The sequence below is a fragment of the Pristiophorus japonicus genome, chromosome 11 (genome assembly GCF_044704955.1).
Source record: "Pristiophorus japonicus isolate sPriJap1 chromosome 11, sPriJap1.hap1, whole genome shotgun sequence".
Classification (NCBI taxonomy): Eukaryota; Metazoa; Chordata; class Chondrichthyes; family Pristiophoridae; genus Pristiophorus; species Pristiophorus japonicus.
Genome location: NC_091987.1, coordinates 192083384 through 192109415, shown reverse-complemented (window position 1 = coordinate 192109415; position 26032 = coordinate 192083384). Strand labels below are relative to the sequence as shown.

Here is a 26032-nt window from a genome sequence, read left to right as displayed (position 1 = left end):
AGCGCCGATCATGTGGGCCAGTTTAAACATTTTTACCGCAGACACAAATCAAAACGGGACCGGGCGCCGTTTTTCTGGACTTAATAGATTTTGGCCGTCCACGATTTTTTTCAGTGCGGCGCACACTGCCCAAAGGCCCCACAAAAAAACAACATACGTTAACTTAAGGAATCAGCGCAGGGCACAAGAGGACAGAAGCGAGGCAATAAGAATACATGATTAAAAACACCATTTTTTTCCATAGGGAACTCTTTTGGAGCAAGGAAAGATTATTTCCGGGCCGAAAGGACAGTTCCCCTCCGCTGCAATCCCGTGCTGAAAAAACTGCTCTCTACTGGCTGGACCCGCTGCAAACACCGGGCCGAAAGGACTGCTCTCTCCGCTGCAATCCCAGGCCGAAAGGACTGCTCCCCACTGGCTGGACCTGCTGCAATCCCCGGGCCAAATGCCCTCCCTGCTCAATCCCGCTGCCCCTGCGAGTTGACGTTTGGGAGCGGGAGGGCCATTCGGCCGGGGGTGGCAGCGGGTCCAATGGTGGGGCAGCGGTGGCAACAGATCCAGCCGAGGGGTGCGGTGGCCGCGGGTTCAGCAGGGGTGAGGTCCTGCGATGCCCTTTCGGCAATGGTGGGGTACCATTCTTTCAGGGAAGCAGGCTTCAGTGTCTCTGGTTGTCCTGGCAACTTCAGCTTTTCGCGCATGCCCAAAGAGTTTTTAGCGCAGACTTGAAGCTCCAAGCCCAGACTAACTTCAGAGAGCACAGCGCTGAATTGAAATATTTCTTTGGCTAAAGTCCCGATTTTTTTTTTTCTGCCGCAAATGTATACAAAAAAATCGTACGTTAACATGTGCGGGTGCCAAAAATCGAGCAAGTGGAAAATAGGGGCCAACATGCTGGAATTAAGCTCCACAGTGCACATAGTTGCACTTTTTCAGCCTCATTCCACACACAATTAGGCAAGGCAATTACTATCAAATATGTTAAGTTAAATAAGAGTATTTATAGTTGCTCATTTTTTCGTCATTCTCTTTAGAGTGTGTCTGGCTCAGGCCACAGAAAGTTGAAGCAGCAGACATTGTAAGCTGTAGTGGAGAGGAAGAGACAATATGGAATTACCTCCTAAATTAAATCCAGGTTTCTCTTGATGTACTACCTGGAAGCAGATGCCACAATTCCAATCGATTGGTAGTTGCACTTCTCTAGATCGTTTCTTCTCAATGAATCTAAGGGCAAGATTTTCGACAGGTTTGCGACCGGTTTTCTGCCTGGGTTGGCGCAAAAACGACTATTTTTGGCGCTGAATATTGCACAATATTTTGCGCCTGGGCAGAAATTTTGGCTGTGGTTTTGTAGCGGCACTAAAATGTTTTCACTGTTTGGCGTTTCAATCGGTATGCAATGCTGTGCTAGCGCCCTGAGCGGATAAATTCGGTGATATTGCCCGATTTACTGTCCGCCCGGGAACCCGCCAGAAAAGAATCAGTCAGACCCAGGATGCACCCAGCGCTAACAGCACCATCTTGAAAACGGAGCAGAAGTTCAGTGCATAATAGGATTTAGAGAAGAAGGCTGCGTTTTACACACTGAAGTTTTATGTGAGTTTATAGTTCGTTTTAAAGGATATTTAAGGGGGCTATACTTTGTCAGCCATTATTCCCGGTTGCTTTTTCTATGCAGTGTCGAGCTGGAAGAAGGCTTATTGATGAGCATTTTGAGCGTAATCGAAGAGGTCGCATACGTATGGGGAGGAGGCCTTAACCCCCACGAGTTTACAGGCAACAGCGCTCATACCGGCAGCTTTCTGAGGCACAGTGCATTAGAAGGCTGTGCTTCCGAAAAGAGGTGGTCACAGAGACATGCCAGCTCATAAAGGCAGACCTACAGCCTACCAGCAGCAACAGGACTGCACTGCCCGTCGAGGTGAAGGTGATTGCGGCACTTGCCTTCTATGCCTCCAGCTCCTTTCAGGCATCAGCTGGGGGCATATGCTCGATCTCGCAGCACGCTACACATTGCTGCATTCGCCAGGTGATTACTGCACTGTACGCACGCAAGATGGACTTCATAAACTTCCCAATGACCAAAGAGGCACAGAATGAGAGGGCTGTAAGTTTTGGATGAATTGCTGGCTTCCCCAAGGTTCAGTGTGCCATTGACTGTACGCACATCACCCTGTGAGCACCTTTACTCAATCCAGAGGTTTACCGAAACAGAAGGGGATTCCACTCCATGAACATACAGATCGTCTGCGACCATACTCAATGCATCATGGCAGTAAATGCCCAATATCCAGGGAGCATCCATGATGCTTTCAACTTGTGTGAGAACAGTGTCTCATGCCTGTTTGAGCGTCAACCACAAGGCCAGAGCTGGATGCTGGGGGACAAAGGTTACAGCCTCGCCACCTGGCTCATGACCCCCCCCTCCGGAACCCGAAGACAGAAGCCGAGCATCGTTGTAATGAGAGCCATATAGCCACACGCAACATCGTCGAACAGACAATTGGAGTGCTCAAGCAGCGCTTCCGATATCTGGACCACTCTGGAGGCTTCCTGCAGTCCTCTGAGTTAATTGTGGTGTGCTGCATGCTATGCAACTTGGCCATCATGAGGGAACAGGATTTGCCGATGGGGATTGCAGGACCACCTCAGGAGAGAGAGGAGGATGACGAGGAGTCTGGCGAGGAACCCATACCTCCCCCACCACCACCACAGGGGAGGCCTCGTGGAGCTTTCACCACTGCAAAAGCCTTAACGTCAGCAGCTCATAATTCATCACTTTGCTTGAAGAGTGAATGGCACAATTGATCGTTGCCTAGCCACACTCTCCCACCATGTTGAATATTCCTCCACTTATTCTGCAAATGAGACACGACACAGCAATGGTTAAGGGGAACAAAATAAATTTATTAAACATTGTAAATGTAATTGAGAAACTGGAATAAAATCTATTTAACATTATTGTGAACTTTTATAACTTTATAACTTAACAGAATTGGGAAACTTTTAAAACTTTTATAAAATAGCAACAACAACAAATCAACAATCCCTGCACCAAATGTCTTTTACCTCCGGCTCTTCTATCCTGCCCCCCACGCCTTCACCCTAACCCCGCGCTCTCATATTATGACCCTACTCAAGTTGGCACCAAGAGTTCGTGCAGCAAGGCGGCCAGAGTCCTGCTGTATGGGGGGAGAGACAATGGAGATGCCATGTGTGGATCCACTGGAGAAGCTCGGGGGTATGAAAGGCCCGGCTTCTGAGTGGCAAGCATCGTGCTCAGCCTTGCCACTCACAGGTGATGTGGGTCTGGGTGTGACACTGGGGACTGCAGTGTGAAAGATGGAGGCCATCAATTGCGCATGGGCATTGACAGTCTCGCAGGTTTCGGCTCGCACGGACAATCTGTACCCTGACCTCTGTTACGTTCACAGATAGTGCCACGATGCTTGCGGGAATTCTACCCAATACCACTAGGAGCTGTGGGGTTGAGCTGAATGCTCTCCCTGGACAGTCCCACCATTTCCAGGCGTGTCCGCCTGTCTGTCAGCAGACTGGCTTTGCCGACTCGCCCTTCGGAGAGCTGGCATACGGGATTCAACCCCAGGAGTGCATTGCTGCATGCTGCTTGTACTCGGGGCCTCGGATGGCTCAGAGCCCGGGAATGTTTCTTTCTCGGACGAGGTGTTATCCGGAGGAAAAAGAGGTGCCGAGTGCATCGGACCCCCCGCCCACCCCCGGAATAGGCTGCTCGGTCTGCTCCTCTCCTTCAAGTTCCTCGTCCACGCCTTTGTACTCCCCCAACCCCCACATGACGGCCTAAGGTGGAGGCTTCCATGAAGGATTTAGCGCATGCAACTCCTCATCTAGAAATAGAAAACAACAGACGAATGGTTAGCAGCAGGGGAGGGGACAGCGTGACATGAATAAGATCACATAGTACAGGCTCATTTGAAGCACTACCACTACTCCATTATATGTAGTCACGAGACACTGCATCACATTGCCCCAACCCTAGTCCAGAGACACTGCATCACATTGCCCCAACCAGAGACACTGGCCCTGAAATCCCGGTTTCTTCTTCCCGTGGACATTTTGACCAAAAATAGGTGAAAAGATGCACATTTACCTTTTGGTCGAACGCTCCCCAGAGACCCTGGACTCGAGGCCTCCTCTTTTTGCGCAATGGAGCGCGTTCACGTTGGGACGTCCGTAGGAGTCGTGGGCCTGGACACCCAATCACAGTAAAGTATTTTCTCATTCATAGTATTATGAGTTTTGTGAACTCCTATTACTATAAATGAGAAATACACCCAAACACGACATAAATTTAAAAAACACCTTATATAAATACATTATTGAAATTAAAGTTGAAAAAAAAAATTTGCCAATTTAAAAAAAATTTTTTAATTATGGTTTAAAATAAACTTACCTTTGTGGGCAGGGTTTTTAACACTAAAATGTGTTTTTTTTAATTTTATTTTTATATGTTTTTGTATGTTTTAAAACTCTTACGCTGGTGAAAGTAGGCTAATGGGCCTGCTTTTGCCAGGCGCATGAGTTTTAAGGACATTTGCAGGGCAAGAGTTGGACAAATAACCCAATCTCTGCCATGGGAATGTCCTTCTCCCCGAGATGCGTGCAATCTGTCAAGCCTGAAACTTGACGGATCGGAAAAGCTGGTTTTTGGTGCATGCGCATTGCGTGCCAGTTTTGGTCACCTTACTTAAGGAAGGATATACTAGCTTTGGAGGGGGTACAGAGACGATTCACTAGGCTGATTCGAAAGATGAGGGGGTTACCTTATGATGATAGATTGAGTAGACTGGGTCTTTACTCGTTGGAGTTCAGAAGGATGAGGGGTGATCTTATAGAAACATTTAAAATAATGAAAGGGATAGACAAGATAGAGGCAGAGAGGTTGTTTCCACTGGTCGGGGAGACTAGAACTAGGGGGCACAGCCTCAAAATACGGGGGAGCCAATTTAAAACCGAGTTGAGAAGGAATTTCTTCTTCCAGAGGGTTGTGAATCTGTGGAATTCTCTGCCCAAGGAAGCAGTTGAGGCTAGCTCATTGAATGTATTCAAATCACAGGTAGATAGATTTTTAAACAATAAGGGAATTGAGGGTTATGGGGAGCGGGCGGGTAAGTGGAGCTGAGTCCACGGCTAGATCAGCTATGATCTTGTTGAATGACGGAGCAGGCTCAAGGGGCTAGATGACCTACTCCTGTTCCTAATTCTTATGTTCTTATGTGCTGAAAACGGGCTTTTGCAATGCCTTCCCTGGTCCGTACCCACTCCATACGGACCCGGGAGGCCGGGATTTTAGGGCCACTATAATCACATTGCCCCAACCCAAGTCAATGGACACTACATCACATTGCCCCAGCCGAGCCCGGGGAGTGTGCAGGACTTAGCCTCACTAACGGGGGTTCTGCATCCCCATAGGCAGTTGCTCTCCCCGAGACACCGATCAGACCAGCCACTCTCCCCTCGAGGCATGCTTCTGGGTGGACCGCCGCCTGTCTGCTGCTGCTCCCGACGGTTGTGGGACATCTTTCCCTGCAAAGATGACAATGGGAATAGTTATCAGAGGGCTCTTGTGGCACACACAGATAGCCATCAAAGCACTTCTAACATGCTGTGTGCATTTAATACACTCCTCTGTTTAATGGCCCTGGAAGTTGCACATGGTTCATGAGGAAGACATCGAAATGCAGAAACATCTTTTAAGATCTCAGAAAGCAATCTTAATAATGTGTAAAGATCATTCATGGCAAATAAGGTGCAACACTAAGCCTACCTATACCAACATGTGTCAGATTTATAATTTAAGTAATGAAGAAGTGGACCAATAAAAATATTACTTACTCTAACAACGCTGCAATGGTCATTGAACCTCTTGCGGCACTGGGTGTGGGCTCTTCGGATGCCGTCGATATAAGAGACCTCCTCAGCTATGTTGGTCCAAATGTGATGAAAAATCGCTGGGGGAGGGTCTGCTTGCACCCCTCCTGTTTAATTCTGCCCATCACCTTTCCACAGCAGTGACGAGGGCCTCGGTTGCCTCACTGCTGAACTTTCTTGCTCGCTGCCTGCTCCCATCTCTTCCATCATGAATGCAATCTAAAAATGGCTGATTCAGCACTGGGTGTACTGCGCAAGTGCGGGCGCTCCCTGACAGCTGATCAAAAGCGCGGGAAGAAGAAAAAGATGATAAAAAAAAATGTGCGCATGCGCAAAAGAACGGATTTTTTTTTCCGGTCGCAAATTTCAGCTCCGCCGTACAAATTCAGTTGTGCAACACTGGACTTATCGCAATCGCTAACGATCTTCACCGTTTGACGAATTTTGCGAGCTCTGGCGATAACGGTACCCCAGCGCTAAAAGAATTCTTTTCGCCACGATTATCGCACAAAAAACAGGCAAAAATGATTAAAACCAGAAATAATAGCCCTTAGATTGTTATCAGTCCATGGCTGTGTTATAGAGAATGGGGGAGTAAACAGCCCTCAGCCTATATACTATAGTTATTAACAATAGACCACCAGTTATTTCCTTATCCCCCATTGTTTGGTACAGGGCCTCTCCTTTATCTTGCTTAAAAAATCTATTAACCACTATTCCCTGACCTTTTACTGAAAAACCATTGGTAGTTTTTTCATGGAAGTTATTAGTTTGCTCTTCTAGAAAAGTAGCTTCAATACTTTTTTACCACATTTATGTACTTAAAAAAAAAACACACATCTCTTTCTTAGCCATTACAGGTTGACTCTGTTGATTGTGCTGACTGGGCATGGAATATCTAGACTGTTGGGGAATAATTATCTTCTATGCTGGGATGAAGATTCTCCATTGTAATGGTTTTGGATTAGTAACTTGATATAAAATCAGAAATGGGTTTTGCTAAACTGGAATTTTATGGTTGAAATAGGGTTGCACTTGGATTAGCCGTTAAATTATGTGGAGTCAAATTTATTATCAAATACAGGTCTATCTTCAGCCAGGATCTCACCTCTTGCCTTTACGGTTGATTAGAAGATAAATGTGATGCAAGAAGATAAATGATTTTGAACAGTTGAATTGTCCATTTGTAAATTGAAATTTAATATCTAACTTTGGATGGACAGACGTTACTCTTTAATGAAGTAGTAATTCCATTGCAATGCAAGAATGTAGACTATGCAGCAAAGAAAAATATCCTAGTGCAGATATTTGCCAAGGCTGTTCATGCTCTAGAATGGAAGCCCTAATCATATAACAATGGGCACTGCCATCATAGCTATGGAGATCGGAAAAATATCTCCTCTGCCCCTGACCACAAAATTGGCATGAGCACAATACGTGTTTGTTTTTAAACGTGCCTTTGATATGTTTGATCAGCTGGCATTCAAATATTGTTGAAGGCAAACAAGTCACCCTGGTACAGGTACAACGTTTGAAATCCGGAATCCTCTGGACCGAGTCTGTGATGGTTTTTGGATTTTGCCAGATTTCAGACAAGAAAATCAATAGTCTGAAATCCAGTATCCTCGGGACAGAATCTGTGCTAGCTTTCAGGTTTGGCCAGATTTCGGACAATTTTCAGAAATCCAGATTTGGAATGTTGCACCTGTATTTGATATTTGGCAGCCTTCAAATGCAGATCCAGTTGCCTGCTTCCTTCAGAGTCTGATTGACCAGAGGTACTTATTTTTATTTAAAATTAATCTTTTGTTAATTCGTTTAATTTAAATGAAACTCTGTATATCTTAATGTTACCAATCATTTGAGTGATTATTGCAGAATCACTTGGGAACATGAAGCTTTAACACAAACCCCAAGAAGATAAATGTGCTGAATGTTGCATACTTTATATTTATTACAAAATATGTTTTTTTGTTAAATGCTCTGTTATTTCTATTTCAGGTCAGACAGTACTACTGACAGATTTGGGTAAGTGCTTATTGTAGTGATAGAGTGGCATTACATATGATAATATGAAGTTCATTTCATTGTGTATCATTGGAGGTTTGTTGCACTGTACATTAAATTGAGATATAATATATATTGCTGGAATTTCTTGTCCGAACTAACACAAACATGCAGTTAGAGGTAAAAGTGCGGGAATAAGTACCAGTAATGGTACCCCAGTGTAAATCTGAGACAAGATTTGTACTTGCCTATTGGCCTCTTCAGTGATGATAGTTATGTGCCTCTTCTGCGTGTATACATTTTCGAGGAGCAGATTTCAGCAGCTGAGTGGTATAGTCAGTTAGTTCAAAAGCAGAATACTACAGATGCTGGAATCTGAAATAAAAACAGAAAATGTTGGATATACTCAGCAGGTCAGGCAGCATCGTTAGAGAGAGAAACAGAATTAACGTTTCAGGTTTATGATGTTTCGTCAGGACTGGAAAAAGTTAAGAGATGTAACAGATTTTAAGCAAGTGCAGGGGCAGCAAAAGGAGGAGGGGAAGAAAGAACAAAAAGGAAGCTCTGTCATAGGGTGGAAGGCAGGAGAGATTAAATGACAAAAGGTATGATTATACAAAGCAAAACGAGATGGTAATGAGGCAAGTAAAGGAACAAAAGATGACTCAAGAAGAGGTGCAAATGGGAATGCAGAATCATCAACAGCTGGCATGTGGAAAAAATAGGGGTTATGGTCTGAAATTGATTAACTCGATGTTTAGTCCAGAAGGCTGTAAATTGCCTAATCGAAAGATGAGGTGTTGTTCCTCAAGTTACGTTGGGCTTCGTTAGAAGAATGTAAGAGGCCGAGGACAGAGAATCTGAGTGGGAGTGAAGTGGAGTGGAGAACTGAAGTGACAGGCGACCAGAAGCTCAGGGTCACACTTACGGACTGAATGGAAGTGTTCTGCATTTGTTATCTCCAATTTAAAGGAGACCGCATCGTGAGCAGCGAATACAGTATACTAAATTGCAAAAAGTACAAGTAAATTACTGTTTCACCTGGAAGGAGTGTTTGAGGTCCTGGACAGTGGGAAGGGAGGAGGTAAAAGGGCAGGTGTTGCACGGGAAGGTGCCTTGGGAAGGGGAGCGGGTGTTGGGGTGATTGAGGAGTGGACCAGGGTGTCTCGGAGGGAACGATCCTTTCTGAATGCTGAAGGGGAAGAGGTGTTTGGTTGTGGGATCACGCTGGACGTGGTGAAAATGGCGGAGGATGATCCGTTTAATGTGGAGGTTGGTGGGGTGAAAGGTGAGGACAAGGGGAACCCTATCGTGGTTCTGGGAGGGAGGGGAAGAGGTGAGAGCAGAAGTGAAGGAATTAGTGGCATCGTCAGAACAGATGCAACAGAAACTGGGAGGATGGAATAGGGTCATAAGGGGATGAACCTCAGGCCTTCGCTGAGGACTGATCGTTCGGGGTCAGAGTGGATTACACTTCCTCCCAACCCGCTTCTTGTAAGGACTCTTTTCCAGTTCTCCACCTCTGTCCATCTGTTCTGAAGATGCCAACTTCCATACCAGTGCTTCTGATATGTCTTTTTCCTCAACTGAGGATTTTCCTCTACCGACATGGCCCTCGACCGTGTCCGTTCCATTTCCCGTACTTCTGCTTACACTGGTGTTGTAGGCGGTGCTTTATTGAAGTTAAGGTTTGAGGATAGAGTAGAGAATTTATTAGTCTGCATTAGCTATGTTGGGCTGGATTTTCAGGTTTTGGGTTTTTTGGGCAAAAACGATAGCGATGCATGAAAATTACCGTTTTCGCTGCGCTACCGATTTTAGGCCGAACCTTTGGCCTTTGGGGTCTGCGCCATTGCAAGGGGAGACCGTCCATGATTATTTGCGGCGCAAAACGAAAGTTGCGCCAACTTTAGTGCGGGGTCGTTTGCGCTGCGAGAGAGGCCTTGGGAGGGGGGGAAAAAAATTCAAAAAAACTTTCCAAAAACATTACCAGAACTCTTAACTAAGTAATCGTTGCAAAAAAATTAAAAATAAAAACTTTAACTTACCTTTTTTGCATGGTTTCTAACTTAGCGCTGCTGGCAGGGCTGCACCAACAAGTTTTACCTTGGAGAGACTGCCAAAACTCGGATGGTAACGCACTCCGCGTCGTTACACGTCCGGCGCAGCTCTCCCCGGCGGTATGTCCCATCGCCACGCAAACAAGGAACTGAGGATCCCGCCCGGGCTTTGCGACCAGGTTTTCGCCACGGAGGGTCAAAACACGGCGAAAACCCGGTCAGAGGGCCCTCGAAAGTCCAGCGCGTTATATCTGACCCAGGCGTACCAGGCACCCAAAGTGAAAAGCAGTTATTCCCCTCAATATTATCTGTCACCTTTTTGTAAAAAAAATATATACAGTAGTTTTATATATGTGAGAGAGAGTAAATAGGCTGAATAGACACACGGAAATCTATTCAAATTAAGCAAGTTCCTTCTTAGTCTGTCCAACTGAGATGGGTCTGATTACAATGTTTTAAGTTTTGTGTTTGGGGAAATATAGAGAATACTTGGCAGAAACTGAAAAATTAAACATTGAGTACTTATCCTTACATTAAAGTTTATTACTTGCATTTGTTTCAATCTCTTGTGCAGTAAATCTGTCAGAAATACAGATTTGTTTTATTTGATAATCTCTTCAATTAAAAAAAAGAGCTGCTGTGATCCTCAGTTGGACAGTTGTAACTGATTTTCTTTAATTTCTTGTACAATAGCATTGTGATTATTATGGAAACGTTAGTAAAATAATCTCTGCTTTCTTATTCAAAGTTATTAGTTGGCCCATGATTTAATTTTAAAAAGTACTATTCTAGGGTTTACCTAAATAGTATATTGCACTATCTTGGAGAAAGTGCTCCTTCTAATATAGGGCCCAAATTTCCCCAACCCCTTTTTCCGGCGCATTCACGAGATGCGCCGACTTTGTGCGCTCAAAACGGCATTAAAAAACTTACCAAGAATTCTAGCCGCTCTGTTCTGTGTCCTGGGTCCTGGTGTGGCGTTTCTTGTTGAGTGATGGGCGGAGCTACAGCCCTGCGCCAAAAACAGTGCCGGCAGCTGCGCGCATGCGCAGTAGCTCCTCGCCCTCCCAGCACGTCACCGCCCTATCCTTGGCCGAAGGGACAACCCAATGCTCGCCGCCCCTATCCCTGGCCGCAGGGATCGCAGCACGGCTGCAGTAAGGGTGTGTAGGTGTGGCCTCAGAGTCACTGTGTTCCTGCCCCTGATCACAATCCAGTGACACCTGTTGGAATCGCATAGGCGTGAACGTCAAAGCAAGGCTGGGATCAGGCACAGCTGTGATGCCTCACCGTGGCTGAACAGCCTGCTGATACTCACTTACATGGGAATAATTGGTGATTGGGCAGGGGGTGCCTGTGCAAAGCAAAGAACCAAAAGCTTCCAGAGACAATAACGGGAGTGGCATGTCTGTCAGACAGGTTCCCACGGAGTTCATGGAATCCTGTTGTTTAGAAGCACCAGCAGCTATAGTGAGTTGCTTAGCAGAGTGCACACAGTTGAATACACGAGGTGACTTGTTTTATTTTTTATTTATTTATTCTTATTTATTATTGATAGTTTTTATGCTTCTTTAATGTTGTTGTGAAGATGATGGTGCTTTTAGTGCTTTGCAAGATCCTCTGTGCTTCCCTCCCCCCACCCCCCTGCCCTGCCCCCATCTCTGGCTACCTGCGCTGATTTCTTAACTATCCGCAAAGGTTTTCTTTGCGGCCACAAGTGGCCACATACACTGGCCTAAGCTAGTTTGGAGCAACTATTAGCTGTCCAAACTGGCTTAAATGGCCAAAACAGGTGTAGGTGTCTGGTAATGCCCCCTTTTGGAGAAAAAAAACGAAACAAAAAAAAATCCTAACTAACTCAATTACAGTGGCGCAAATTAAATGTGCAGAATGGGGATTTTTAAGATACTTCGGAAAAATCAAGATGCTCCCAAAAAAACAGAGCAACTCCTGGGGAAATTTCAAATATTTTGTTGCTTTCCAAAAAATAAGGTATGCTGTTTGTTTAAAATGTTATTGTTTCTCTGCAAATAATTTCAGGGGTACAGTGCTTTCTATGGACAATATTCTTGTGGATTTCTTATTCAAGTATTAATGACTTGGATGAAGGGATCGAGTGTAATGTAACCAAGTTGCTGATGATACAAAGATGGGTGAGAAAGCAAATTGTGAGGAGGACACCAATAATCTGCAAAGGGATAAAGATAGGCTGAGTGAGTGGGCAAAAATTTGGCAGATAGAATATAATGTGGGAAACTGTGAGGTTATCCACTTTGGCAGAAAAAATAGAAAAGCAAATTATAATTTAAATGGAGAAAAATTGCAAAGTACTGCAGTACAGATGGACCTGTGGGTCCTTGTGCATGAAACACAAAAAGTTAATATGCAGTTACTGCAAGTAATCAGGAGGTCAAATGGAATGTTGGCCTTTATTGCAAGGGGTATGGAGTATAAAAGCAGAGAAGTCCTGCTACAACTGTACAGGGTGTTGGTGAGGCCACACCGAGAGTATTGCGTACAGTTTTGGACTCCGTATTTAAGGAAGGATATACTTGCATTGGAGACTGTTCAGAGAAGGTTCACTAGGTTGATTCCGGAGATGAGGGGGTTGACTTATGAAGATAGGTTGAGTAGTTTGGGCCTATACATATTGGAGTTTAGAAGAATGAGCGGTGATTAATGAGCGGGCTTGACAAGGTGGATGCAGAGAGGATATTTCCACTTGGGGGAATCTAAAACTTAGGGGACATCGTCTCAGAATAAGGGGCCGCCCATTCAAAACTGAGATGAGGAGGAATTTCTTCTCAGGGTTGTAAATCTATGGAATTCTCTGCCCCAGAGGGCTGTGGAGGCTGGGTTATTGAATATATTTAAGACGGAGATAGACAGATTTTTGATAAGGGAATAAAGGGTTATGGAGAGCGGGCAGGGAAGTGGAGCTGAGTCCATGATCAGACCAGCCATGATCTTATTAAATGGCGGAGCAGGCTCGAGGGGCCACATGACCTACTCCTGCTCCTATTTCTTATGTTCTTAGTTGTTTTATGATGCCAAATTCTTTGAATGTAACACATGGTCTTTACTATATCTCGAGCCTCAATTCCATCAACCTATGTAGCTAGTACTTCAGGCTCAGACCAGAGGTTGGTACTTTAGTATATTGCTCAAATCTAAGATCCACTTTCTTCCCCACACCTGATGAATCTGTAACACCACATGCTTTGACATCTGAAACATTGTCTATCTCTCCCTCTCTATTGCCAAAACCCTAATCCATGCCTTTACCACCTTGTGACTGGATATTTCCAATGCTTTTGATGCTTGTCTTCCTTCCTCCACCCACCATAAGCTGCACATCATCCAGGGTGCTGTAGCTTGTCCTCACCAGCACCATATCCCATAGACTCATCATTCCAGTCCTTGCTAGTCTCCACTGGCTTCTTTGGCCATCAAATCAACTTCAGGAACCTCATCCTCACTTTCAAATCCCTATGGGCTTGTAACCCCCTTCACAATCCCTTCCAACCCTATGTTCCTGTGCATACCGGTGACTCCTTCAACGCTGGTTTATTTTTTGTTCCCTACTCTTGCTGCTGCAACATTGTTTGCAGCTTTTTCAGGTGGTACCTTTAACTCCCTCAGCATATCCAACTTGCCGTCTCTTTCTCTGCCTTCAAATGCCTCTAAAGACTCTTTGGCTCTGATTTCTACCCCTCTTGTTTGGTAGGCACTTGTTATCCACTGCACACTCAAAACGTCTCTCTATAAGTGAAGAGCACTGTGCAATTATAGCCTTCATATAAGGACACTTCTGAAATCCTATTGATAATGTCAAGCACTTGCATATTTATAGTTCAAGTTCACAGAATAAAACCCATCTGCTGTAAGTAGGAGATTGATGTTTGTGGTTTTACTGTAACCCTCCAATTCAAAACCCATTTAAAGAAATTTGATTGAAAATGAACTCTGCATTATGTGTCTCACCAGAAGGTTTTGTCATATGATGGTATTGTTGAGCTGAGAGAGGCTAAGGATAGTTGTGATCCTCCAGGGCATTTGAGTAATATTTCATGATTGACCTGGCTTCATGATCTAAAATTGCAGAAAATTAGTTTCTATACAGATGAATATTCAACATTTTATGAATGTGCTTACAAATACTGGCACCGTGGTCCATTTTAACAACAAAGTGTTTGAATCCATCAAATTCCTGCCTCCGTTGGTTCGTCGGAGATAATGGCAAACTGGAGGCTAAACACTTTCCCAAAAGGAGGAAAAGAAAATTTGAAGCCCACACCACCTGTACAGAATTCCTAACTAGTGTTCATAAAGCTCTTTCGGCCAGAAAGCCAGGAATGAGGTGTGTAAATTCCTTCATGACCTCGCGTCTCCCTATCTCTGTAACCTCCTCCAGCCCTACAACCCTCTCAGAACTCTGCGTTCTGCTGACTGACCTCTTGTGCATTCCCCACTTGTCCACCATGCCTTTAGCAATCTCGGCCATATCTTCTGGAATTCCCTCCGTCAATCTTTCTACCTTTACACCTCCCTCTCTTCCTTTAAGACCCAGCACCTTGACCGCACTTTCAATCATTCCTGCTAACATCTCCTTCTTTGGCTTGTTATCCATTTTTGTCCGATTTCACTTCTGTGGAGTCTTTTTCTGCGTTAAAGGCACCAGTTAATGTAAGTTGTTATGGTTGTTGTTTATTTGTATTAAGATTAAAAACACTGACTTATGGGAGTCTTTCACAAATGGAAGAACACCAGTAATTATCATTGACAAGATTCTGTATATACTTGGAAGAAAAACACACAAAGCCTATATTTAAATGTTGGGCTTATCTATGTGGTTCTTACCACAAATTCCATATCGTTTTCATTATCAATCTCTAATGATCTCTTGACAACTTAGTGTTAAATGCTACTACTTCTAATTGGAAGAAGATTGATATTGATCTTTTTTGATTACAGAACCTGATCTAGTAGTTTAGTGACGGAATTTATTTTTGGAACAGTACTTCCTACAGCATCCTTAACTGAAAAAGCAACCTCAAAATGAAGAATAGGTACATCAAGTAAATATATACAAATGTAGCTTGAAACTGTCCAGTGATGGCTGTAAAGGTTATGCGGGTATGCTGTTTCTGGTTTAGTTATGTTAACAATAATATTATTAATAATAATGTTGTTAGGCTGCACCATACCAGCACCAAAATGGGAGTAGAAAATCTACTCTTATAATTATAATATAATAATGTTTTATCTGAGCGTATTAGACCCAAATACACTTTTGACTGACTTTACGACTACATTACACATAGTAACATTAACAACAATTTAAGATGTGCTACATGATTACAACTAATCTACCTATTTATTTTGCTGCTGTAGATTGTTCCTTTATAATTTCTCAGTAACCCAATTATAACCCAGAAATCTTAATACTGTCCTCTCCCATATTATGATATTAGATTTTACATTATAAAAACAAAATGAATTTGGCATTATCCATTTGTGCCAACAGCATTTGAATAATTAAAACATACAATGTCTTTTCTTTTGAGCTCTCTCAGCTTCTAATTAGAAAGGTAGGAAAAATGAAAATTAATTTGTGTCATTACCCTGTTTGAACCTCTGCATGGGGGTTTTTCTTTTTCATAAGGGGTAGGAGGTTGTTTCAGTATTATCAATTGCAAGTGTATTAAAATCTTTCTTAATTGGTAATGATTATTGATTAGTTCAATTTACAACATTGACTGTAGTCCAGATGGTTTGTTAGCAAATATAAATCGTGGGGGGAAAAAAGGTTCAAAGATTTTACTAAAACCAAACCAAGACTATTTTGCAACCATTAGTATGACCTCATTGTACTTTGGCCACAGCAGTAGCTTTCATGCACTTGAGGTGGGTTACTTATAATGGGCCCAAATTTGGCCCTCCGGTTTTTTCAGCGCACCTCCGAGCCTCCCACCGACATTTTACCTCAGAATCAACGCCCAAAAAAATCCTTCCGATCATAGCCGATTCTCGGGTCGTCTGTGGAGCTGGCGTGGCGCAGAAGAGAGATCGGGGGGCGGAGCTAGGTCCCGGCGCTGAAAACAGTGCCAGGACCTCTGCACATGTGCGCTAGATTCTGCGCGTATGTGCAGTAGCTCCTGGCAGGCTATTTCGGCAAATGCGCCCTGCAGGCTGTGTGGGAGGGGCTGAAGCACGCCATCCCTAGCCCGAGCCGAGTGGCCTGCCGCACTCTGATATCGAAGGATCGCAGACCGGTGCGAGCATTGACTTGGTGCAGAGCCAGGATGGCAAGGAGAATTCACAGGACACCAAAGAGGAGAGCATTGACAGCCAAGAATGCCCAGTGTGTGAGGTCGTCTTCCTGCTCAACCTGGAGGACTTTGATTTCGAGCAGCCCGTTGTGAAGCACTTTGTTTACGAGTGTCCAGTGTGCCAAAGGACCCTTCCAGGGAACAGACAAGCTGCCTATGAAGACCATGTGCAGTCCCATTTTATGGAGGCCAACTAAGGGGAAAACAACAAACCAGTTTGAGTTCTACTTTATAAAGATGCCGTCGAGCCCAGCCTTTCCTCTCCCTCCCTCATCGGCGGCCAGCTGCGTTCCCTAAGGTAGGACTTCTATTTTTTATTTGTTACTTACTGATTGATTTTGGTGCTTTAGGTGCACGGTTCCTTCTATTTTATTAATTAATTGCTTATTACTTTTTGTGCTTTGTTTGGTGCTTGCAATGTTGTTACTTACGCCGATTCCTTAATTGTAAGTAAGGTCTTTCTGTGCGGACAAAAGTGGCAATGGACACTGCCCTAAGTTAGTTCAGTACAACTTTTTTCTGGCCAAATTGGCTTAAATGGTGTAAGTGGCTGGGAACGCCCCCTTTTGAAAAAAAAACTGACCTAACAAAAAACCTAACTAACTCACTTACACTGGCGCAAATTAAATGGCCATATTTGCAACTAAAAAGATACACCAGAAAAATCAAGTTACCAAAAAAAACGGTGCAACTCATGGGGAAATTTGGGCCCAAAGTTACTGGCCTATCGACCTGTGATATCTGTGGGCATGTGAATCTCAGCTGTTTGCTGCAATTTAACATTTTGAAGCCATGTTTAGTGTAAGTCATTATCAATTTCCTGTTTGTAGAATCATTATGTTTCAATGATTTACCTCACAAGGTACAAGTGTTAGTATTTCTGGCTCAGCGTTAGCTGCGTTAGTCACTTGAATCTGGCAGATGTCTAACGTTCTTCGTGATTGATTCATGTTCTGTGCAGTTCAATAGAAATAAAGGAAATGCTGCACAAGGTGAAATCAGTCTGGAACCTACACTACATTGAAGGACAATCTTCAAAAAATAAGTGAATAGTAACATCGCTAACAATAATTATGGTACCGATAATGGACTATTTAAGTCTATGCAATATATGGATAACTGATCAAATACAAATAAGTTTGACAAATGGTGAGTATCTTCCATATTATTTAACAGAAAACTGGCTAGTTAGATTCAGTAAGAAATGACGAGAAAGGATTGCGTTATCGTTTGTTCCTAAACCAGTTTAGAATTTTCAGAATGATCTAAATAAGCATTCGAACATGTAGTGAATTCCATAATTTAATAACAGAGCTAAAAAAGAAATTGTCATGTACATCATTTTAGAAATGTGGGGTGGGGAACAAAACAGTAGCGGCACGACATAAATGTTGAACCAATGTTTTAATGCAGAAAAGTATCACGTATAGTCACAAATCATACAGGTTCAGATTTGCATGGAAGGTTTCAGTTGTAATTTCTGAAGATGATCCTGCAGACACATTCCTTAATTGATTTCTTGCTTGCCTGTATTGATATTGTCAGAGCTATTGATTTACTGTGTCTGGATAAAGCAATTTGCCTTTTTATGGTATCCTGAGATTGTGAGGGTCAAATTCTGTGACTCAATTGATTTTTCTCCACCTGTCGCCTACCAAAGCCCAGGGTACCCCTCACTTCTGCTAAACCCCACAATTTCCATTGTTGATAAATTATCTAGTACATGTTGCCTATAATCTTGTAGTATACCTAGGGCTTTAAAGAAAGTCCAATTAAATTGAATACACATGTAAAGGAACATGATAACAAAAAACACTGATTACAGTTTTACAGAAAGGTAGACAGTGTACCGGGATGCCACCTAATAAAAAAGCAATTTGACTTAATCCATCAGAGAAAATACATTGTGCACTATGTGACTTAATGCCCAATTGTACAGCGTATCCTTGATTTGCTGTGAGCAATGCATTGCAAGATTTGTTATATAATTAAAAATGGTACGTCTAGTGCATATTTTCCTTTTGTCATACGTAAAAACATAAGAACACACGTCTACTGTCGCAATCAAATTTCTGTCTCTAACTTAAAAAAAACCAATTATTTGACTGTACAGAGATACTCTCTAGGAGCGCAACACGCTGGAGTAATTATTTCTGCAGGGTGTTAAATGACCTTACCAATCAACACTTTTAAAAAGCAAGACAATTATACCGAAGTAGCAAATCATCTCTGAATGAGCTCACTGAATGTTTACTTTTACAGCACGTGGCCTTAAAGAGATTTATTTTAACAGCAGAATCTTGCTTCGTGTGTTATATGTCCATCTCCTTATGAAATGGCATATGATCTTACTGTGAGAAAAGTCAAAAAAGATTTGCTAATTATATATTGGCCCAGAATTTGAAATTAGCAGCGAAGCAAAGTCGTTTGCCATTGGCCCTGAAGAAAGCTGCCCACAGAGATCTCGCAATCCCAGTGGTGAGAAGTTTGGCTTTTCCGACATGCAGTTGAGATCATTATAGTGTAGTGGGAATCCCATAGCGCGAGCTGCTGGGACGTCAACAAGCTGTGTAAACAGCCAATCACAATGCAGACCGAGAACCTGGAAGTGAAGAGGCTCCTTTTATTCTGACTTTTTAAAAAATGTTATAGAGAGCAAAACAAAGATTGGGGCTTAGATATGGGGAAAAGGTAAACCTGAAATGATGAACAAACTTTTTTAAAAAAAGTTTGTTTTAAAGTTTCTTAAAAATTTTAATTTTTATTATAATGGAGAAATTTGACGCTCCACAAAATTAAAATTACTTTTTCAGAGCCATAATGTTTGTCTAGCAGTCAACACCCACCACCACACGCCTTTCCCAATGTCTGGTCTGTCAGTGCTGAATAGACCTGACAGGCAGTGGTGGGGGACCCAATTAAGCTGATTATTGCCTTGTCGAGAGATCATTAAGAATACATATAACCTTACCTTTTCTGTTTAACTGCTCTCCCATGGGGTCCAAGCTACTCGGGGATCATGTCTGTTAAGCTGAGGAGGGAGTTGAATGGCCATTGAATGAGCTGCTTACTTGACAGCTTGAAATGTGCTTTAAAAGCTCCCACCTCACAACTGTTCACTTTCCAAGCTCAGAAGCAGTTGCTTACTGCATTTGGAAGATAGATTGAGCTTTTTTCAGGATGTAAGTGTTTGGAGCAAACTCTCTGTCCAGTGTCACCTCATTAGAACAACCTCGCTCACCATTGACAGCTTGCTTCTGTCATCTCAACTTCACCCGCCATCGATATCATCAGCATTGGTACCGTTTATACTGTTTCACCTTGGTCCTCAGCCTCTGACCACGACCAACCCCAACAGCAGCAGAACCAGGCACACCAGCAGCACCAACAGCAATATCAACCACCTGATGCTGCATAGGGCAGAAGACATCAGCACCCGACCACATTGCTGCCCAGGACACGAGGGATGGCCTCACCATGGCCAGATTTACTTCACTTCACGCTGTATATCCTTGTTGCCACATGATGCGCCAGGTTGACACCACCCCACAACAACACCATAAAGTATTCCTTTCACACTCATCACCATCACGGGGTGGGGGAGGGGTACCATGTTATGTCTCACCATTCACTGCAACTCACTAAGCCACTTCCAAAAGTGCGCACAAATCTGACCAAGAAAGGGAAGTGTTGAAAATATAGGTTTTAATGTTTGACAGCACATTATCAGAAACGTTAAATGAACATAGGATAAAAGACCCAAGTGGCTACCCTTGTGTGTAGTTAATTTGTATGATTGCACTAGGATGAGGGTGAGTGTGAGGGTTGGCTAGTGAGATAGGGATGTGATGATGTAGATAGAGAGAGATGGATGGAGGCATGAGGTAAGTTGGTGTGAGTAAGGATGTGCAGGGGTAAGGTAGGGAGGGCAGAGCAATGGTGAAGTGATGAGAGAAACATCAGGATGAGGTTGAGCGTGGCTTTGTACTAGCGTTTCGTGATCTAATGAGATCATTGAAACATTTGCGCCACTGCACCCAGTTCTTCATGACCACATCCCTGCATGTGTCCTGTACAATTGCAATCAGGCTGTTTAGGTTTCCTGGGGAGGTCTCTTCCGCCCATGGGGAGGTCTCTTCCGCCCATGGGAAGGGAAGAGAAACTTCCTGCATGCTGTGACTCTCTCCATAAGCATGTGAAGGGAGTTATTGGAGAACCTGGGTGCAGCCGTGCACACTGCAGTGATTGTCAGTGTTTGCAGCACCTCAATTTATATAACACTGACAGCACAACTGTTGAAATAAATTTGGACATGGTCCCTTTAAGGAAACCGGCTGATAATGCTTCATCAAATGATGTCACCAAACTGGCTTCCTCTAATTGGCCCAGGAAACGCGCTGGGCGGGCTTAACCAGCCCCGTCAAGTGCTATCAAGTGGCACTTACTCACCAATAACCACCTCACCGATGCCCAGTTTGGGTTCCGCCAGGACCACTCCGCTCCAGACCTCATTACAGCCTTGGTCCAAACTTGGACAAAAGAGCTGAATTCCAGAGGTGAGGTCCTCGACATTAAGGCAGCATTTGACCAAATGTGGCATCAAGGAGCCCTAGTAAAACTGAAGTCAATGGGAATCAGGGGGAAAACTCTCAACCGGCTGGAGTCATACCTAGCACAAAGGAAGATGGTTGTGGTGGTTTGAAGTCAATCATCGCAGCCCCAGGACATGGCTGCAGGAGTTCCTCAGGCCAGTGTCCTAGGCCCAGCCATCTTCAGTTGCTTCATCAATGACATTCCTTCCATCAGTAGGTCAGAAGTGGGGATGTTCGCTGATGACTGCATAGTGTTAAGTTCTATTCGCAACTCCTCAGATAATGGAGCAGTCCATGCCTGCATACAGCAAGACCTGGACAACATTCAGGCTTGGGCTGATAATTGGCAAATAGCATTCGCGGCACACAAGTGCCAGGCAATGACTATCTCCAACAATCGAGAGTCTAACCATTGCCGAATCCCCCACCCTCAACATCCTGAGGGTCGCCATTGACCAGAAACTTAACTGGACCAGCCACATAAATACTGTGGCAACAAGGACGGGTCAGAGGCTGGGTATTCTGCGGTGAGTGTCCTGACTCCACAAAACCTTTCCACTATCTACTAGGCACAAGTCACGAGTGTGATGGAATGCTCTCCACTTGCCTGGATGAGTGCAGCTTCAACTCAAGAAGCTCGACACCATCCAGGACAAAGCAGCCCGCTTGATTGGCACCCCATCCAACACCTTAAACATTCACTTCCTCCACCACCAGCATACCGTGGCTGCAGTGTGTACCATCTACAAGATGCACTGCAGCAACTCACCAAGGCTTCTTCGCCAGCACCTCCCAAACCCATGACCTTTACCACCTAGAAGGACGAGGACAGCAAGCACATGGGAACACCACCACCTCCACGTTCTCATCCAAGTCACACACCATCCTGATTTGGAAGCATATCGCTGTTCCTTTATCGTCGCTGGGTCAAATTCCTGGAACTCCCTCCCTAACAGCTCTGTGAGAGTGCCATCACTACACAGACTGCAGCGGTTCAAGAAGGTGGCTCACCACCATCTTTTCAAGGGCAATTAGGGATGGGCAATAAATGCTGGCCTTGCCAGTGAAGCCCACATCCCGTGAACGAATTAAAAAAAAAAATTCATTTCATGGAGCGGGATGGAGCCAGCAGCGGGGTCGGGACCCGCCACCGAGGTAGCTAAAATCGTGGTCTTAGTTAGTGCAGAGCAATCCAAGTGCTGAGATCTGAAATTAAAAAGCATGTTCCAATCTACAAAGTTCGCTAACCAAAGAACAATTAAACTCTGACTTAAGACTGTGTTTACTTAAGGTTAATTAGAGTTTAGAGCTGTTATAGAGCACAAATCCATTTTAGCAGAATATTACATTCTTATTATAAAACGCTTACTCTAAGCAATACCATTACTCTCAATAATACCGATTATCTGTAACACATCAATCGGATGTCACACATGCAAAATTCTGTGTCACACATTTGATTAAAAAGTGAAAGTAGGTAAGTCACTTCCTGCTGGATTCTTCTTATCTGCTTAAGAACAATTAGCCTCTAATTGACCACAAGAAGATATTGCAATTAAACCGTGTGCAGCTGCAGTTTTAACAGAAGAGTATTTTGTGCTATACATTGTATAATCCTTCTGTCCTTATAGAACTGATTTACTGAACAGGAGATTTGCTGGTGCTATGAAAAGTTTATAGTACAGGTATTACAAAATATTGTAACAACAGGTTACTTAAAAAAACACGCGTTTTCCACTTGATAACATAGTATGGGGCAGTTCTTCTCCCACTTCAAAGAGTGCTGCTGCTCTCTTCTGAACGATTAACAAAAATACTGAGCAAAAGTCAGTGGCTGTAAACATCTTAACGGCCAGTTTAAAAGTGCCATTGGCAGAAGGGACAGGTTATCTGCCCATCTTGTTTCCAAGGCAAAAATTATGATACCAGGATAAGAACAATGAAGGAGGAAAAAAATAATGGACCGGATTTTGCAGTCAGCATAGAATGAACGATGCCAGCCGTTTGTTACATTTGCACTTGCCCATAGACTTTCTATGGGATTTTGCACTGGATCTTACTGTAAAGCACAGCGCCTTCTACAGGGGATCTGGGACCTGTGTAAGCCGGGGAAGCAACTGTCTCCATAACCAATCAGATTGAAGAATTGTTAATGAACAGTGCAGTCTGAACCAGGAAGTGTCTGGTAGAATAGTTAATTCAGTGTCAAATCAAGTACAGGAAGCGAAATAAAGAGAGGGTAGGAAGGATGGGATTAAGAAGGAGAGGTAAAAGGGACAACGAAAAAGTAAAAAAATGTATTTACAGTTTTAAATTATAATCTGAAGGAATGAGTACTCCCCCGGGCCCCACAAGGAGTCGTTGGTTCACCGCAACCCCGGCCTTGCATCGCAGTCCCCGACGGGCATCAACTCTGCATCCCCTCACTCCAGCACTTATCCTATGTCATGCACGGTTTAATTAGGTCCACGGTGGTGCCGGTTTCTGACCCTATTCCCGCTCCCGCCAACCGGCCCTGATGTAATTTCTGTTGGCTTCGGGTGGGAGACAGCCATCAAAATCGTCCGGGCTTAGCTCCGTCGTGACTTCCAGGTGCATCACCGACTTCGGGCCCCCCACTCACCGATCCTGCCTGAAGTTAAAGTCCATGCCACAGTGTCTTTTGCTATGTAGGTGCAGCTAGTCTACATAATGCTGACTGTTTGAATAACTTTTTTTGTACCGAAGATATTACAGCACCACTTCTCAGTTTAACATATTTTGTGTATGCGCTCCATGTGTGCATGCCTTTACCTAACCAGCAGATAGTGAGAGCCTTTTTTTAAATCAGTTGCGTTGTGCAGAACAGTAACAAGTTTCACTGTAATGGTGGAAATCCAGACTCAGTGTGATTTAACAGCAAAGACTTAATGCCAATGTGCAAAGCAGACACAGTCTAAACTAGGTATTGCAAGGACTCTTCTCCTTCTTAGGCAGTCCCTCAGAACCGAGGATGACTTGCTTCCACACTAAAATTGAGTTCTCAGGTGACTGATGAGTCCAATGTGGGACCTACAATCTCTGCCACAGGTGGGGCAGACAGTGGTTGTGGGGCGGATGGGTGGGGTGCTTGGGTTGTCGTGCGCTCCTTCCGCTGTTTGCACTTGGCTTCCGCTTGCTCCCGGCGAAGAGACTCGAGGTGCTCGGCGCCTTCCCAGATGCTTCTCCTCCACTTTGAGCGGTCTTGGGCCAGCGATTCCCAGGTGTCGGTGGGGATGTTGCACTTTTTCAAGGAGGCATGTTGCACTTTTTCAAGGAGGCTTTGAGGGTGTCCTTCAAGCGTTTCCTCTTCCCACCTATTACAAAATAAATTACCCTTTCAGTTACTCAGATTAAATTATTCAATTAAATTAATCTATAATCCAGTGTAGTGTATTATGGAAAATTGTATTCACAAATCCAAATGAAGATTTTTATACATCACATCAGAGCTATTTAAACATAAAAAACATGTTTGATTAAATAGAAAGGTTTTCTGGTTGGTGAGCTAGATGCCTGTAATGGCTGCTTAGGCTTTTAAACCCAATAGCTGTCTATCTATTCAGCTGTACTATGGAGACCAGTAATTACTATGCCTTAATTTACATCAGAACTTTTGTCTTCCTCCACCCAATGGCACATTTCCAGATAATGAAGAGATGCTAATGCAGGGTTAGAACAGGAAACAGTGTCTTGTTCAAAGATAGTTCTATTGATCGGCACTAGTGTTGTCTTATGGTATTGTGTTATTCTGTCAGGCTGATTCATTGTGAACTGATACCCTTCAGAGTTTAACATTTAAAGTCTGTGATTTAGTAACCATTTCTATCCGCAACCTTACTGTTCATTAATGTTTCATAAGCCAACTCTTCACAGCTGTTAAGCATGTTATTTTGAAAACTGCAAATGAAGTGTTGAACTTAATGGGTTAATAGCTATTGTAGGACATCTTTTGGATTCTTACATTCTTGATGATGGGTGAAGTAATACATTTTTCCTCAGCCGTAACTTTATGCACTGCAATTTGTATGGGCTGCATCATGGAATACTGATGTTATTATTTAACTTCTCTCTCTCTCTCTCTCTCTCTCTCTCTCTCTCTCTTTTATCTATCTTCAGGGATGGGCTTTTCACTGACATCTGTTTATTACAAGCCACTACCTCAATTATACTTCTTCCAACCTCAGTTCATTTCTCCCAGTTTCATTGTCTCTGTTGCATCTGCTCTGATGCTGCCACACTCCACATCAGAGCTTATGAAATGTTCTCCTTTTTCCTCGAGTGGGGCTGTCCCACTTCCCATGTCTCCTCCTTCATCCCTCCCCACCTCTCTGACAACTATGATAAGTTTCCTTTTGTTCTCACCTTCTACCTCACCAGCCTCTGCATTTGAGAGATCACATACTGCCATTTCTGCCACATATCCCCACTCCCTTTTCATTTTATCCACTTTTCAAAGCGACCATTCTCTCAGTGACACTCTGGTTCACTCTCACCATCTCCACCACCTATTGTCTTTTCTATGGTGCCTTCCCATACAAACACAGGAGTTGCAACATCTGCCCATTCAGCTCCCTAAGGAGACATTAGGATAGATGACCAAAAGCTTGGTCAAAGAGGTAGATTTTAAGAAGCATCTTAAAGGAGGAGAAAGGTAGAGAGGTGGAGAGGTTTAGGGAGCGAATTCTAGAGCTTTAGGGCCCAGGCAGCTGAAGGCACGGCTGCCAATGGTGCAGCAATTAAAATCAGGGACGTGTAGGAGGCCAGAATTGGAAGAGTGCAGAGTGCAGAGATCTCGGAGGGTTACAGAGCTGGAGGAGGTTACAGAGATAGGAGGGGCAAAGCCATGGAGGGTTTGAAAACAAGAATGAGAATTTTAAAATAGACATGTTGCCGGACCAGAAGCCAATGTAGGTTAGCGAGCATAGAGGTGATGGGTGAACAGGACAGACAGCAGAGTTTTGGATGAGCTCAAGTTTATGGAGGGTGGAAAATGGGAATCATTAGAAAAGTGGGCTTAGCGAAGACCTAGAAAACTACAGGCAACTGAGTCTAACATCTGTTGCAGGTAAACTCTTAGAAAGCACCCTGCAAGCATGAATAATGAATGAATACA

The 26032-nt window shown here is 43.8% G+C and overlaps 1 protein-coding gene across 9 annotated transcripts in view; it reads left to right on the top strand.

Moving 5' to 3' along the window:
* gramd1ba (GRAM domain containing 1Ba) overlaps window positions 1-26032 on the top strand; it is a 561758-nt gene that overhangs the window by 202017 nt on the left and 333709 nt on the right. For 3 of the 9 annotated variants that reach the window (XM_070894374.1, XM_070894371.1, XM_070894370.1), the window contains exon 4: window positions 7909-7935. The exons of 3 other annotated variants lie outside the window; for them this stretch is intronic. In XM_070894374.1, coding sequence (XP_070750475.1) covers window positions 7909-7935 — 27 coding nt within the window. Of the gene's footprint in view, window positions 1-7908; window positions 7936-14990; window positions 15044-23054; window positions 23568-26032 lie in introns of those variants that run through there. 3 more of the 9 variants (XM_070894378.1, XM_070894377.1, XM_070894376.1) reach the window with 3 other exon arrangements.